At 35.6% G+C, this 16,344-nt stretch overlaps 1 protein-coding gene across 4 annotated transcripts in view; it reads left to right on the top strand.

The window, feature by feature from the left end:
* Positions 1-16,049, top strand: part of LOC131951182 (RANBP2-like and GRIP domain-containing protein 5/6) — a 31,351-nt gene extending 15,302 nt beyond the window's left edge. For 2 of the 4 annotated variants that reach the window (XM_059313516.1, XM_059313518.1), the window contains exons 32-54: positions 177-407; positions 738-824; positions 1,102-1,283; positions 1,671-1,805; positions 2,127-2,373; positions 2,729-3,163; positions 3,903-4,430; positions 4,721-4,965; positions 5,054-5,212; positions 5,473-5,618; positions 5,767-5,894; positions 6,412-6,624; positions 6,881-7,081; positions 7,192-7,365; positions 7,635-7,757; positions 7,961-8,136; positions 8,841-8,913; positions 9,475-11,859; positions 13,897-14,012; positions 14,258-14,385; positions 15,004-15,133; positions 15,378-15,470; positions 15,654-16,049. In XM_059313516.1, coding sequence (XP_059169499.1) covers positions 177-407; positions 738-824; positions 1,102-1,283; positions 1,671-1,805; positions 2,127-2,373; positions 2,729-3,163; positions 3,903-4,430; positions 4,721-4,965; positions 5,054-5,212; positions 5,473-5,618; positions 5,767-5,894; positions 6,412-6,624; positions 6,881-7,081; positions 7,192-7,365; positions 7,635-7,757; positions 7,961-8,136; positions 8,841-8,913; positions 9,475-11,859; positions 13,897-14,012; positions 14,258-14,385; positions 15,004-15,133; positions 15,378-15,467 — 6,332 coding nt within the window. In that variant the 3' untranslated portion in view covers positions 15,468-15,470; positions 15,654-16,049. The remainder of the gene's footprint in view (positions 1-176; positions 408-737; positions 825-1,101; positions 1,284-1,670; positions 1,806-2,126; positions 2,374-2,728; positions 3,164-3,902; positions 4,431-4,720; positions 4,966-5,053; positions 5,213-5,472; positions 5,619-5,766; positions 5,895-6,411; positions 6,625-6,880; positions 7,082-7,191; positions 7,366-7,634; positions 7,758-7,960; positions 8,137-8,840; positions 8,914-9,474; positions 11,860-13,896; positions 14,013-14,257; positions 14,386-15,003; positions 15,134-15,377; positions 15,471-15,653) is intronic. The other 2 variants (XM_059313517.1, XM_059313519.1) reach the window with 2 other exon arrangements.
* Positions 16,050-16,344: the final 295 nt, after the last annotated feature.

Below are 16,344 nucleotides of genomic sequence, written 5' to 3' on the forward strand. Positions count from 1 at the left end.
TTTATTTTATTAAGCCCTTTTTATAACTCAACAAAAACCCTTTCAATTTCTTACCTCGGTAAAAATGATAATCAAAAAGAATTTTTTTTTTCACATTTTCATAACCTCTACTTGTAGTGTTCATGTTTAAACTTTTGTTTTCGTGGCAGTCTTGATATTTAATGTATATATTCCAGACACAAGAACTGCTCCCAGTATATTTGGTGGGTTTGCAACTCCCAGTAGCAGCTTAGTTACCACCACTACCACTGTAGCTGCCACTAGCACCACCTCAATCACCAGCCTGACAGGAAGCACCACCAAGACATCTCCCAAACCAACATTTGGAGGATTTACCTTTGCATCTAATCCTCTGGTCACCCCCACTGCTGAGAAACCTAAAGTAGACGCAAGTAAAAATACACCTGGTAATTCAATATTTATAAGTAAATTACTCAATGTAAATATGTTGAAAATACAAGATTTTATAGGTACATTGGCATATACTATTATATGGCAAAGTTTAGATGAGACTTAATGGCCACCCACAAGTCTTGAGTTTTGTTTTCTGGCTTTTGTTTGTAGTGTGACCATTAGTTTATCCCCTGAATGCTGCCTGACCTACATTGTAATTGCAGCTATAGTGATCTGCAAAAAAAAATGCAAAAAAAATAGCTTATTTATTTATGGTCTGTTTAAAAGAGGAACTTTTGTTGCTTAGTGTATAATAAAATAGTATACTTCTTTCAAATCTACAGTGACCAAAGAAGATGCACCAAAACCATTTGCTGGGTTTTCTCTGACCCCATCCTCTACAGCTGCTAAACCAGAGCTGAAATTCTCTGGTAAACACTAAATTATAAGTTTCTCAAACGATTACACCCTTTTTCTTGATATTGGTTTATTATTTACTGAAAAATTCTCTGACCTTTAAAAAACGCTTTACTAAAGTATTTAATTAAATAGAAATTATAAAAATAATTTTGATATGAACTTGATAATTTATTTGAAATAAACAACCCCTCATCTTAAAAAAAAATATAAATATAAAAAAATTTATGATAAAAAATCCATCTTTGAAAATCTCAAGTCTCTAATTTTGTTCTATTTCTTTGTTTACAGCATCTGACAAGTCCCTGTTCAGCAAGTCACCAGGTGCTGTCCCCAAAAGTCCAGGAGCCAAGAGTCCAGGTGCTGGGGATGATGACCATGTGGAGGAGTATGAACCCAATGTTGACTTTAAGCCAGTCATAGCCTTGCCTGAACTGGTGGAGAAAAAAACTGGAGAAGAAAATGAAACAGAGGTAAACCTAAATGAGTTTAGTTTAACAAAACTATTGTCTCAGTGTTGGGAAGGTGTGGTCGGATGGTAGCTTATGGAAGTCTTAAGACTAAGTTAAAATCACAGGTTCGAGTCTGTAGGATGTCCCTGAGTCCACCTCTCCGACTCACGCTTGGGAAACCAAGGGGGCTAGTTATAGTGCTGACCACACTATTTCATCGTTCCGAGGTCATTGAAACAGATGAACTCTATTTTATCTGCCCTATGTGTTAGGGGCACAAATGGAAAAAAGATGATTATGAATGTCTCATTCATTTTTATTCTTAAATTTTAAAATATATGTATATTTAAAGATTTTAAAATAAAAGTTCCAGAATGAAAATGTTTATTTTTTTAATTTTATTAACAGGTATTTGTTGAACGATGCCGACTGTTCAGATTTGACCCAGAAAGTAAACAGTGGAAAGAAAGAGGCACTGGAGAAATGAAGATTTTGAAAAATAAAGAAAAGGTCAAATTCAGAATCATCATGAGACGAGACCAGGTAAGCCATTTCATACTGCTACCAAGTACATTTTCAGCTCAGTTATTTTAAACTTCTGCATTATAATTTTAGCCAATCATGTTGCCAGGACAGTCAAAATTTTTTAGTAATATTATTAGGAGCATGATATGTTTAGTTTTTTTTTTATTTCTGTGATTGCCAATCAATTTTCTGCTGGTATTTCTACCATTACCCTGAGACTTGTTTTGATTCTGAACCTAATTAGGCAAGAAAAAAACTTAGGTTACTCGCTCCATTCATAAAGCACAATGTTTCTTTGCCCTATAAAAAAAGTTAAAAACATGTTCGTTTTATTCTTAGATCCTGAAGCTTTGTGCCAACCACTACCTCACCTCAGAGATGCACCTAACCCGCATGGCCACATCAGACCGTGCCTGGTGCTACTCAGCCATGGATTTCTCCGAGGAAGAAATGAAGGCAGAGCAGCTGGCTGTCAAGTTCAAGAATGCAGAGAAGGCCTCAGCTTTCCAGGTTGTGTTTGAAGACTGCTGCAAGCAGCTGAAGGAGGAGAAGGAGAAGAGTACTGCCCCTGGTGCTGTCACAAAAGGTTTGTTTGCTGATTTAAACAATTAGGCTTAGTTGATTAGTAAGTCTCTTTAAAAAATATCACTGAAACTGGATTTATATGTATCTTTTTTAATTTGTAAGTTCTGGATAGTAATTTTTTTTAATAGTAAAATAAATATTCAGCAATATTTTCTTGGAAGTATTTGAAATTCCTTATTTAATGTGGAATAATTAGTAAATTTAGTTAATCAGTAATTAAAACCCTTCTGGTTTTATTGGAATTATTTGAAACTCATTATTTAATGTAGAATTATTAATAAGTTTAGTTAATTGGTAATTAAAACCCAAAGTTTTACCAAAGTGAAGATAACGAATGTTGAAATTTTAAAATTCAGAGACCAAAACAGCAGCAGCTGACAGCACTTCTGATAAAACAGATGGAGCTGGTGCATCGTTTAACAAAAGCTCTGCCAGCCAGCAATCAAAAGAGACCAAGTCACTCAGCGACATGTTCAAGCCCAAAACTGGTAGCTGGGAATGCAGTGGTTGTTACATACGCAACAATGAGGATGTGGCTAAATGCCCTGCTTGTGGTACTGTCAAACCAGGATCAAAACCAGCCAGCACTGCTACAAGTTCATCGTTGAGTGAAATGTTTAAGCCCAAGGCTGGGAGCTGGGAATGTGATGGTTGTCTGGTGAGAAACAACTCTGATGTGGTCAAGTGTCCAGCTTGTGGAACTTTGAAGGCTGGCACCAAACCTGAGGATGTGCCTAAACCTGCAGCGGGTGGAATCTCTTTTGGTGCTTCTCTCTCTGCTGGACCTGCAGGTTTGTGCTTTTTCTTTTTCTATTTTAATAAAAACATACAATAAAAAAAACGGGTTGGCATGGTCGAGTCTGTAAAGCTCATGGTTGTTAAACCAAAAAAGTCTTATGTTCAAATCCTAGGGCAGATGAGGCTCGACAGCCCAGGAAGGTTGCTAAACTCAAAAGTCTTGATTTCAAACCCCCGGGCAGATGAGGCTTAACAGCTAAGGATAGCAACCCTTCTAGGACAGACCACCCCAAAATCAAACAACTGCTGCCTTGCAGTTTGTTCTTGTTTGGGCAAAGGCTATGGAAGCAAATCCAAAAAGAAAAGCAGGCTGAAATTGGAGTCAACTGCCTATATGGCATAACAAGTTGACACAAAATACCTAATTGTGTTGGAGGGAATCCCTTATAACACTAGAATTAAGAATGAAGAAGAATAAAAAACAGAGAGAACATTTTTTAACTTTTATAACAGTAAAATTGACTTGGTATTTGAAAAAAACGTATTCAAAAGTTGTTAGACTGTTTTACAGGTCTTAGTGCTTTCGTCCAATTATCAATTTCAGTTATTAGGAATGCTAAAATTGTTAAGTGGAAAGTTAAGGAATAAATTGTGTGCACATCTTTTGGGAATGTCATGATCATGCTTTTTATTACAATTATATTTTTTATATCTCACTTAAAACATTTTTCTTTTTATATAATTTCTTTTATAAAATTTTAATTTTGTGTCTACTTTTATATCTGTTATCAGGTACAGGATTTAAGTTTGGTACACCAGCCTCTAGCACTTCCTCCATGCCCACAACTGGTGGCTTTACCTTTACAGCACCGACTACAACACCTCCAGCCACAGGTGGATTCAAGTTTGGTGCTCCTGTCACCTCCACTCCACCAACTACTGGATTTGGCTTTAAAAACGACTCAACTGCTGAACAGAAACCTGCAGGATTTCCTGTCAAGACAACACCCAACCCCACAGGGTTTATTTTTGGTGGACTAACTGCACCTTCTGGTGCAACTGCTACCACCCCATCAGCTACCACCGCAGCAACAACATCCACTGGACTTTTTTCCACGACACCATCAACACCCTCCGGTTCATCAACTGCATTATCTACACCGTCAGCAGGGTTTACCTTTGGGCCCAAACCTACCGGGTTCTCATTTGCGTCGCCGGCATCTACAGCCAAAGCTCCCTCCAGCTCAGGCTTGCTAGCCAAACTTCTCACCTCAGATGATGTCAAACCTGAAGTGACATCAGCACCTGGTAGTGCTCCAAGTAAGTCAGATAGAACACCAGTTCTTTAGACTGCTCTTTAGACTTAAGAATTTGTCTTTACTTCTCATATTTAAAACCTGTTACCAATAGATTTTTTTTAAAACTTATAAGATTCTATTTATAAAGAGAGCAAATCTTGTGTGTTGACTACACAGCTTTTTGTTGAATATCTTAAACATTATAACATCTTCCCCATCTCCTACTCAAAATGACACCCCTTAAATGCTGAAATGTCTCAACTCTGTCCAAATAAAGCTTTTAAAAATAAAATTACTGACCTTAATTTTCAGCAGCTGGATTCAGCTTTACCATGCCCTCAAAAAGTAATACATCTTTTGGAAGCGTCACCCCTTCCACATCTTCAACAACACAAGGCTTCCAGTTTTCTTTCTCCAAGTCCCCGGTCAAATCACAGCAAATGCCAGTAGTCCCAGGTTCACCTGAGGTGGATGAACATGGGATGTACATCAACAAAGAGGGAGATGACTCTCATATTCATTTTGAACCAGTTGTTGCCCTTCCAGAGAAAATTGAGGTATTGATTATCTGATCCAAATATTATACATTGTTTATCATGACTTGACAGTGTTTAAAAAAAATTAAATGAGATACATGTTTATCAGGTAAAAACTGGAGAAGAGGATGAAGCCATTTTGTTTGAGTCTCGAGGGAAGATGTACAGATTTGTGTCTGGTGAATGGAAAGAAAAAGGAGTTGGTGTTGTAAAAATATTAGAGCACAAAGACACAAAGAAGACCAGAGTGCTCATGAGGAGAGATCAGGTACACAACTTACAGCATCAATCACTAAAATATTCCCAAAAATAAATACAATATTGTATGATTTTTTTTTTTAAAAATGAATGGGCGGGGGGGGGGGGGGGGGATAACAGTTGAACTTTAGAGATTAATTTTAATAAACATAAAATACTTAAATTCTTGTAAATACTATGAACAAAATATGTTTTAACTATGTAAATTGCTGGTTAATATGTACATGATTTTGATGGGTAAATGTTGAACATTGTATTAATCTCCATCAGGTGCTTAAAATTTGTTGCAACCACAAAATAGAACCTGCCTTAAGTCTACAGCCCATGGCAAAAAGTGATGGCAAGGCCTGGGTTTGGTATGCACTTGATTTCTCAGAGGATGGAGATGATGGTAAAATGGAGCAGCTTGCACTTAGGTATTTAGAAGTAATTTTTCATCATTTGCCATAAGTTTTGCACTGTTTTATAATTAGCTATATTTCTTTTTAATAAGTGAAGTCAAGTTTTTAAATTTATATTTTATGAAAATGCCACATGTTTTATAAACTAAATTACTTATTTCAGGTTCAGAAATGCAGAAATAGCAAATGAATTTAAGAAAGTTTTTGAGCAATGTCGAGACAATTCCAACACAAATCAGTCTAGGACCCAAGAGCCTGATGTATCCATCAGGGGAGATGAATCACTCCAAGGTAAATGGAGTTCTCTTTGATCTAAGTTCTATCACAATATGCTGGTTGTGGCTTTAAGTCTAACATCACAAGCTGATTATCATGAATGTTGTCACGTTGAGCCCAGGCTCAATTTATCTGTTTTAAAATGAAGAAATTTTTTTTAAAAAAAGGGTGCATGTATTCAACTTCATTTGGAACATACCTTTAATGGTATAAAGTTTCCTGTTTGTGCTTAAGACACGTGAGGCAGATGAAGTAGAGTAAATCTGTTCCATTGGCCGTGTCATCAATGCTGTGCCCAGCCATTTTAGTTTCCCTAACCTGATACAGGTGCCCATTAGAGCTGGGTGGATGCAGGGATGTCCTATGGACTCAAACATGATTGAAACTTGATACTTTCGAGTTAGCAGTCGTACGCTCTACCAACTGACCCTCTGCCTTTTTAAATGTATAAGCTAATATTATTTACTGTTGCTTTCAGTAATAGTTCAATGAATGTATTGATTTTGAATGTTTATTTAACTGTCCAATTTAGATGAAGATGATGATGATGTTATAATCATTCGTGAGGAAAAGCCCACAGCAGAGCAGATCGCCATGGCCAGAAAGTTCCTGTTGCCAGATACATTTTACTTGTATGAAAATAGACCACCATGTCCTGGGTGTATAGGCTGTGAAGATGGGGAACTCCCTAAGTCAGTTGCTCCAGTTTCTGCTGCCAAAACATCTGTCAACAAAAAATTTAAAGGTGAGAATTTCACACAGGTAACTCATTTCACGAAAGAAAGAAACAATACTTGAAGATATCTAGTCAGTCTTTACATGCTTGTGTGAAGCTATAACAACTATAACATACTCTTTAAGATATTCTGTCTCTACTACATATATTCAACCGATCTTTGATAATATAAACATTCAAATTTAATTAGAAAAACCCTGTTAAATATTTTAAAATGTTTCCTTTTAAAAATGAAGATTTAAGTTTCCAATGTAAATGTTCTCAGATAACCTCACAAGCACAAAGCCCCCAGCACAACAGACAATATTTGGAGGGGCAGGCAATCTGCCTGACTTTGCTAGTCTCACGTCAGACACACCCTCAGATAAAAAGGATGGCAATAGTTTTGTCTTCGGGTCAGGGGCGTCTCTTGACTTCTCCAGTCTGGCATCAAGCAATAAAGCAGAAGAATTTTCATGGAAAAAAAGTAAGTCATTGCAAAATAATTATTTGGTATGAAGAAACCTGGCTTAACAGTTTTTATAAAAATCTATATGAATATGAACAATGTAAGATGTGTAACCTTCATGATTTTAGCAGACGCGTCAGCCCCATTCAAGTTTGCTGGAGCTGGGCAGAAGTTGTTTGGTGTGGGGACCACAGGTAAAGAGGCTGCTGATGACGGTGATGATGGCGGTACTGTGGCACCAAGTGAAGACATACATTTTGAGCCTGTTATACCTCTGCCAGATTTAGTGGAGGTCAAAACTGGTATGGAAAACATTATTAGGACTTCTAATCAAGTACAGCACAGTTTTGCTGTTTAACAGAACCATATGTTAATTTTTGTTTATGTTATAAATATTTTCTTTTTTTTTTTTTTTTTTTTTTTTTTTTTGGAAAAAGTTTAATTTGATAAAATAGATGCTTTTCTATCCCTTTCCTTGCTAGTTTGTGTGGGTTATAAACATTTAAATTGATTCACTTAATTGGATAATTTATTTCATATTAGCAATTGTTTTTTTGTTTTTCATTTAAAGGGGAAGAAGATTGGAAAGTTTTGTTCTGTCAGCGTGCCAAACTTTACAAGTTTGACGAAGGTCTCAATCAGTGGAAAGAACGTGGCATTGGAGATCTAAAAATCATGCAACACAATACTAAAAGTAAGCTCATAACTAGGATATTTACAGTTTCACTTTGCTAATTTTAAAAATTGACAATAATTCAGGACTTTATACTTAGCTAAAAGTGGCATTAGAATAAGGCTGAGATTGCTTTTATCATGTTAACTTTGTGTTTTTTTTATGCAACAGATATGTTCAGAATGCTTTTATCAGGTTAACATTGTGATTTTTTTATGCAACAGATATGTTCAGAATCCTCCAGCGCAGAGAACAAGTGTTAAAGGTTGCATGTAATCACCTGATATCAGTTGACATGAACCTCAAGCCCTTGTCCACATCAGAGACTGCCTGGTGCTGGGTAGCCAATGATTTCACAGACACAGAGCCGAGCGTTGAGAGGTTTGCTGCCAAGTTTAAAGTGAGTCTCCTTATACTGCTAGCCTGAAGGTCTGGAGTTTGAACTCAAGTTCATAGTTGTGACTGTATGACTTCCACCCAGCTCTGAGGGGTTCCTGACTTATGTTAGGGAAAGTAAAGGTGGTAGAGCATAGTGCTGACCACAATATCTCTTCATATTCTGAGGCAAAGAAAAGTAACTCTACTTCATCTGCCCAATGGATCGCTAGATCTAAAGAGGAACTTTACCTTCTTACACATTAATCAAATGTACTAATTCAATCTGTTGGAGGGGTCGGCGTGGTCAAGTCGGTAAAGCTCATGGTTGCTATACCGAAAAGTCTCGAGTTTGAACCCTCGGGCAGATGAGGCTCGTTAGCTGGGGACAGCCACTCTTCTAGGAGAGACAACTCCAAAATCAAACAACTGCTGCCTTGTAGTTTGTTCTTGGTTGGACAAAAGCTATGGAAGCAAATCCAAAAAGAAAAGCAGGCTGAAATCGGAGTCAATGGCCTCAATGGCGCATAACCAGTTGACACGTAATCCTTAATTGTGATGGAAGCATGGTCGAGTCGGCAAAAGCTCATGGTTGATAAATTCGAAAAAAAAGTCTCGAGTTCAAACCCTCTGGCAGATAAGGCTCGATCCCTCCCAACGCTAAAAATTAAGAAGAAGAAGAAGAATCTGTTGGAAATATTATGGCTGAAACTGTTTAATTTATTTCAGACAAAAGATATCGCAATGGAATTTAGCAAGATATTTACTAGCTGTCAAGAGAAGCTTAGCACTCAGGAAAATGGTATGTTCTAATGAAATTAAAAATTTTGGCTTTAGTTGTTTGGTGTCTTTAAAAATTGTTCAGATGGAATTGATATATCGCACATTTTGGTTTCTTTTTTAATTTATGGATTATACCAACATGAGAAGAAATTATGCAAAAGCTGTTGCCACACTATGTTTAGAGTTAGTCTAGAACATAAAAGGAAATGATTTGTGCAAAAATTATTGCATTTTAAAATCATTTGTCTTTTCTGAATTAGTTTCTTTTGTAGAGCAGAATAAGAATTAATTAGGTTTGACTTTTTCATTCTCTTGACTTGTCTTCATGTACTCGTAGATTAATTTCTCAAATGGTGTCATTTATTTCAACTTTGTGCTCATACACATACAAATTAGTGTTTGCGTAGAAAGCAATAGTAAAAATTAAATGTGCCGATCATCACATTTTAAAAACTTTTTAGTTTCATCAAATGAAAAACCTCATTTCATTTCAACCTACCTTTATTCACAACAATGAGAGTTGTGTGATGGCCCTGGCCAAATTTAATAAAATGCATGATAATTTTCATGTTCTATTTAGCAAGCTCATCAGAAGCTGCTTTAGAAACTGGACGTGCTCAGGACGAGAGAGTTCAGTTGCTGCGCTCTTTGACGCTAGAGGTAGCTGAACAAGATGCTATTGTTCCAGCTACATACAAGGGCAGTAATGCCCGTTTACTTCTGTGGCAAAGCTTGAGTAGTCTTAGCACTGAGGAGGGTGGCGCGGGGAAACAAATGGAACATAGGGATGTTGTTGATGCAATGAGCGCTGGCTTTAGCCAAGTTCAAGGGGATAAGGGAAACAGGTTCCATGCTAAAGCTTTAGATGTAACTGGCCAGGATTTTGTTGCATCTTCATCTTACATACAATTGGGCGAGAGAGAAGCCAGTGAAGTTATGAAAAATGATTTGGTGACACCACTAGGGGACAAAGGCAACAGACACCATACAAAAGCCCTTGATGTGGTTGGTGAGGATTTTGTAGCCCCAGCTTCCTACACACCTTTAGGTGGCAGTGAACATGCCAAAGATAAAATGGTGTCTAGCTCCACAACACCACTGGGTGACAAAGGCAACAGACACCATACAAAAGCCCTTGATGTGGTTGGCCAGGATTTTGTAGCCCCAGCTTCCTACACACCTTTAGGTGGCAGTGAAAAAACAGGCAAAGATAAAATGGTGTCTACCACCACAACACCACTGGGCGACAAAGGCAACAGACACCATACAAAAGCCCTTGATGTGGTTGGCCAGGATTTTGTAGCCCCAGCTTCCTACACACCTTTAGGTGGCAGTGAAAAAACAGGCAAAGATAAAATGGTGTCTAGCTCCATAACACCACTTGGCGACAAAGGCAACAGACACCATACAAAAGCCCTTGATGTGGTTGGCCAGGATTTTGTTGCCCCAGCTTCCTACACACCTTTAGGTGGCAGTGAACACGCCAAAGATAAAATGGTGTCTAGCTCCATAACACCACTGGGTGACAAAGGCAACAGACACCATTCAAAAGCCCTTGATGTGGTTGGTGAGGATTTTGTTGCCCCAGCAACCTACACACCTTTAGGTGGCAGTGAAAAAACAGGCAAAGATAAAATGGTGTCTAGCTCCATAACACCACTAGGTGACAAAGGCAACAGACACCATTCAAAAACTCTTGATGTGGTTGGCCAGGATTTTGTAGCCCCAGCAACCTACACACCCTTAGGTGGCAGTGAAAAAACAGGCAAAGATAAAATGGTGTCTACCACCATAACACCACTGGGTGATAAAGGCAACAGACACCATACAAAAGCCCTTGATGTGGTTGGCCAGGATTTTGTAGCCCCAGCAACCTACACACCTTTAGGTGGTAGTGAAAAAACAGGCAAAGATAAAATGGTGTCTACCACCATAACACCACTGGGTGATAAAGGCAACAGACACCATTCAAAAGCTCTAGATGTGGTTGGTCAGGATTTTGTAGCCCCAGCTTCCTACACACCCTTAGGTGGCAGTGAATACGCCAAAGATAAAATGGTGTCGAGCTCCATAACACCACTAGGTGACAAAGGCAACAGACACCATTCAAAAGCCCTTGATGTGGTTGGCCAGGATTTTGTAGCTTCAGCAACCTACACACCTTTAGGTGGCAGTGAAAAAACAGGCAAAGATAAAATGGTGTCTAGCTCCACAACACCACTAGGTGACAAAGGCAACAGACACCATTCAAAAGCCCTTGATGTGGTTGGTCAGGATTTTGTAGCCCCAGCTTCCTACACACCTTTAGGTGGCAGTGAAAAAAATAAACCAGATAAAATGGTGTCTAGCTCAACAACACCACTAGGTGACAAAGGCAACAGACACCATTCAAAAGCCCTTGATGTGGTTGGCCAGGATTTTGTAGCCCCAGCTTCCTACACACCTTTAGGTGGCAGTGAAAAAACAGGCAAAGATAAAATGGTGTCTAGCTCCACAACACCACTAGGTGACAAAGGCAACAGACACCATTCAAAAGCCCTTGATGTGGTTGGTCAGGATTTTGTAGCCCCAGCTTCCTACACACCTTTAGGTGGCAGTGAAAAAAATAAACCAGATAAAATGGTGTCTAGCTCCACAACACCACTGGGTGACAAAGGCAACAGACACCATACAAAAGCCCTTGATGTGGTTGGCCAGGATTTTGTCGCATCTTCATCTTATACCCCACTTGGAGCACAGTCTGGCTCATCACAGCCAACAAGTTTCGGCCAGCTTCTACCATCTGTGTATTACAATCAAGGGGATGGAGGAAATCCTTTCTACACTCAGATGTTGAACCTGGCTGGTCTAGTTGAAACAATGACCGCAACAGAAACAACCCCCTTGGGTGATAAAGGAAATATCTATCACACCAAATTGTTAGACAAAGCTGATGTGGGCACAGAGGCAACACTCACAGCCTCTGGTAGGTTACTTGAATGCTTGTAGTTGGCATGTTATGCTGCTCTGGCTTTAGTTCTAATGGACATATCATGCGCTGCACCTTGTATACTCCAGTCATTATTTGTATAATTATTTGTTTGGGGAATTAACAAAGCTATTTCACTCAGAAATACTTTAACCACATCTATATGTTAGGTAATATAAATTGTACAATCAAGTTCTAATGTCTTATTTACTAAAATTATTTAACTACATTTCCTAGTTGTTAATATTTTAACATATTTTAATTCACAGTTGGATCTAAATTTTTGTCAAATGTATCAAAGATTTTTTTAAAAATTGCTTTATTGTTAACTCCTAAATACTGTACCAATAAGTAACCTAAGTAACCTGTTTCTTATTGCTCTTTAATTCTTTACCCAGTCACAGTAGATTTTTCTTTAGCATTTACTTTCAGCATAAGGAACCCATTGTATTGAAACTTTGTATTTCACTGTTCTCTTGTGTCCACTATCTCTTGTTTAACATAGATTGTATACTAATAATTTTTATGGCAATTTCAATTCTAAATTGTTACATTTTGTACATGTAGATGTTATAATATAATATATATTATATATAAAATTTTGAATCTAAATTAGTTACTAATAAGTATTATGCTTGCTGTAAACCATTTTGAAATCTTATTTACAGCAGTTGTGGTCAGTAGACCAAATAAAGCATAGCATCTAAGCATTGATGCTATTGCCACTGGTAGAAGTTCTTATTTCTTTTGTAGATCAGTAAATTATGTAGGCTACTTATCAAATATGGGGTTTTATTTTATCTAATATCTGGGTTGTTTTTATTTTGGCTTTTTTTTTTAAGGTTTTGTGTGCACCCTGGCATCATTCTCTGTGTTTATTTTAGTTGTTTTTTTTAGAATAATATATTTATACATCTGTGAAGTTACGACTATTTAAGTCTTTTTAAAAAACCCAATAATTCATGACACATTAAGCTAGTGGTAGCTAATATACCCATGTGTATTTTGTTTTGTTAAATTAAACATAAATTATGGAAAACCCTCTCAGTATTTTTTACTCTTTGAAAGTTTTTTTTTTATACTTCTTAAATTTATTTCATGTTCAAACTGCACCCTGTTTTTTATTTTAAAAATAAGGGTCATTTTTTTTTCTTTTAATAGTAATATCACAATTTAATAATGTAATGTGATGGTGTGATTAGATGTAGCATGCTTACACTTTATAGAGGTATTCTCTCTAATTAAAACTGTATATAGTTTTATTATGTCTGCTGTTTCAAGTTCATGCTATCTTCCTTTAGGAAGATTATTTGTAAACAGTCAATACCTTTGGGACTTTACTTAGAATGCAACGTAATTAAAATGAGAACTACTGGGTTATACTGTGTACTTTCTGTCTAATTTCCTACAGGCTATTTCTAATTTTGACTTGTGCAAGTGAAAAAAGTTTAATTATCTAATTTCATGTGGTGTATATATCATACTCCTACAATAATGCTTTGTTAGTTTATGTATACACAAAACGTAGAGCACTAAACCATCCATTGTACCCATTTATATAATCAATTTTATAGTAAATGTGTAGTGAAGTGAAATTTATTCATTTGTATACATATATTCTAAAAAGGCAAAGCACTGATTTATTAACCTTACACTGTGTATGCTTAAAAAAAATAGGTTTACATTTGTTGTGAGTTAGTTTGAAAATGTTAATTTCATTATAATGAATTTTAACTAAGATATTTGATTTTTTTAGCTCTTTTTTTTTAAGTATATGGGTTTGTTTTTAAAAAAACAAGAATCGTTATATAAGCAATGGACTAGTTCTAGTTTTTCTTTGTAAAAGAGGTTAAAATTAATAGATTTAATAGTAAAATAAAATATTTCTGCATTGATATTTATAAAGTTACAATTTACATAGCTGCAAGTTCTGTAATAAACTTAACTGCTGTCCAAGTTGTAGATAATAATAAAAACTTTACATGTCTAACAGAAATTAAAATAATAAAAGTAAATTAACATTTGTGCCCACAGTTCAGTCATCTGCTTACGAGGATGAAGAAGAGGATGATGAAGAAGAAGAGGACAGTGAAAACATTCTGTTTGAAAAGAGAGTTACCTTAAGTTCATATGAGAATGGAACACTGACGGTAAATATTTATATCAATTGAAATGTATCTAGCTCAGCTTATATATAAGTATGTGATCTGGTTGTTTGTTAACCCCATTGATGTTGAAATTTTGTTAGCTTAGTTAAAGTACATTATGATCCTGACTATGTTTTAAGCTTAACTAAGAGAGATTTTTATCACTCCTTATTTAAAATTACCTATGTATTCAATTGTGAATGGCTAAGCCAATGTTAATTAACTCTGATGTTTTTTTTTACATCTAGAGAATTGGCCTGGGTAATGTCCAAGTAATGTACAATGAAGACCTCAATGGCAACAGTATAGTCTTCAAAACAGATGATGGAGCCACAAGATGCAGTCATGTTATCTGTCTAGAGCACACCATTTCTTTGTGAGTTGAAACTTGAAAGTCTGTTCAAACATTAAAATTAAATGTAAAACCCTAGTCAGTACAAACTTTTTAAAACAGTTTTAGAATAAAAAGAAATGTATTTGTGTTGGTTATTCTAATGGGGCGGGATGAAGAAGATTTTGTTTCTCTGACGCCAATCTATGAATATCTCCATATTGCCAACTCAGGTCAGATACCCTGAAGTGGACAAGTTTGTCATACAGACGAGCTCTTGACTTTATAGTTAGATAAATACAGTGTAAATTTTAAAGTGATTTTTAACATGTTTTTTGTTTTTTTTAAAAACACTACCCCATACATTCATAAAATAATTTTACATTGTCATTTGAAGCTTTATTGTATCATACAAATCTAAGTTGTTGTTTTTTTTAGATTATTGGCAGCTTTTGTCACTCTTAAAAAATAATTAATTTTTTTAGAATGAAAATTTGTCGCACTTAGTTAAATGTAGTATCTTAATAAACAACTCTGTTGTAATGGAAAGGTTAAGGTATCTGAGAAACTGTCCCATATCCAATGTTTTAGGACCATTTGAACAGTGAATGGTTTTTAAAGACATGTTTAAAATGTTTTTAACCCACTATATGTTTGTTACAGTGATCCCAAACGTAATGTCTGTGAATGGAAGCCCATTGACTATTCAACAGATGAGCCAATCAGAAAACATTTCTCAGCTGCATTTAGTTCTCCACAGGCAGCCGAGGAGTTTGTCAAACTTTTTAATGCGGTAAGAATAACAAACATCTTTTTATAGAATTCCTTTATCAACATTTGAAATGACATTTTTTAATTACAAAGTTTTAATATTTTAATTGTGAAATTGCCTAATTGGTTAGTTATATAAATGGCTTTTTTTTTTGAAAAATAATAGCTATGATGAAAAAAATTGTAAAGAATAGCTTTATTTTTCGGTCTTCAATGAATTGTTTTGGCCTCTATTATTGAAAATAAACCGTTAAACACATTTTCAGGGCCAAAAGCTAGCAGTAGATTCTGAAATCTCAGAAAAAGTGCCGACAGATATTGATGATCCAGAAATTTATTCTGCTGGAGGAAACTAAAAAGTAAATAAAACTCAGTTCTTCTTAGAGGGTATTCATTGTTAATTACAGTTGACCTTTTTTTTTATTATGTTGTTTTGGTGGGCATGGTAATGGATGCTTTAATTAGAATCTGAACAGTTTTTTTTTTTTAACAACAGTAAAAATAATTTTAATAATTTGTAATATATCTTTGTTTGCTTTCAGATGAAGGGGAAATCCTTTCAAGACTAATTCAAGAATAGGACATAACCTTAACTTGTTTTTTTTTTAAAATCCAAATTTAAAAGTTGATCTCAATTGATGAAGGAACACTAAATATTTGCAATTTATTTTACTCATTTTTATGGATGTAAAACAGCTGTTTTACAAGAATAACTTTTCAAAGATAAAATTGTTGAGATGGCTTGAAATTGTGTTAGGTTGATTTCTATTTTACCTTGAGGCTGTATATGAACCAACTATGCTATGCATTAATTTTTGTCTGTTTAAATCCATCCTGTGTTCACTACAGCTTTAGTTCTGAAAATGTACATTTTTTTTTCTGTAAAAATGTCTGACTAATGTATTATTTGATATAGAAATAAAATCACAGGTCTTATATTTCATTTGTTATGTAGCTATTTTTATATCTCTTGTTACTTACTACAATGTTGCTAAAAAGAATTTTATTTTCATGCTGTTTCAATAAACTAAAAATTTGAGTCTTGCTAGATGGAAATTCCCTTGCTGTTACAAAAGTAAAGATTTTTAATTACATGTGGTATTTAGCTGTGTAATAAACACTTAAACAGGAGTTATGTCTAGGAAGTATAGCTTATTCAGAGGAAAATAGGTAAACTGCTAAAAAAAATAATTTTAAAAAAATATCAATGTGTGTCTCAAATAAATTGTCATA

Source organism: Physella acuta, unplaced genomic scaffold (assembly GCF_028476545.2).
Source record: "Physella acuta isolate Inbredline_101_S28 unplaced genomic scaffold, ASM2847654v3 ptg000804l, whole genome shotgun sequence".
In the NCBI taxonomy this organism is placed as follows: domain Eukaryota; kingdom Metazoa; phylum Mollusca; class Gastropoda; family Physidae; genus Physella; species Physella acuta.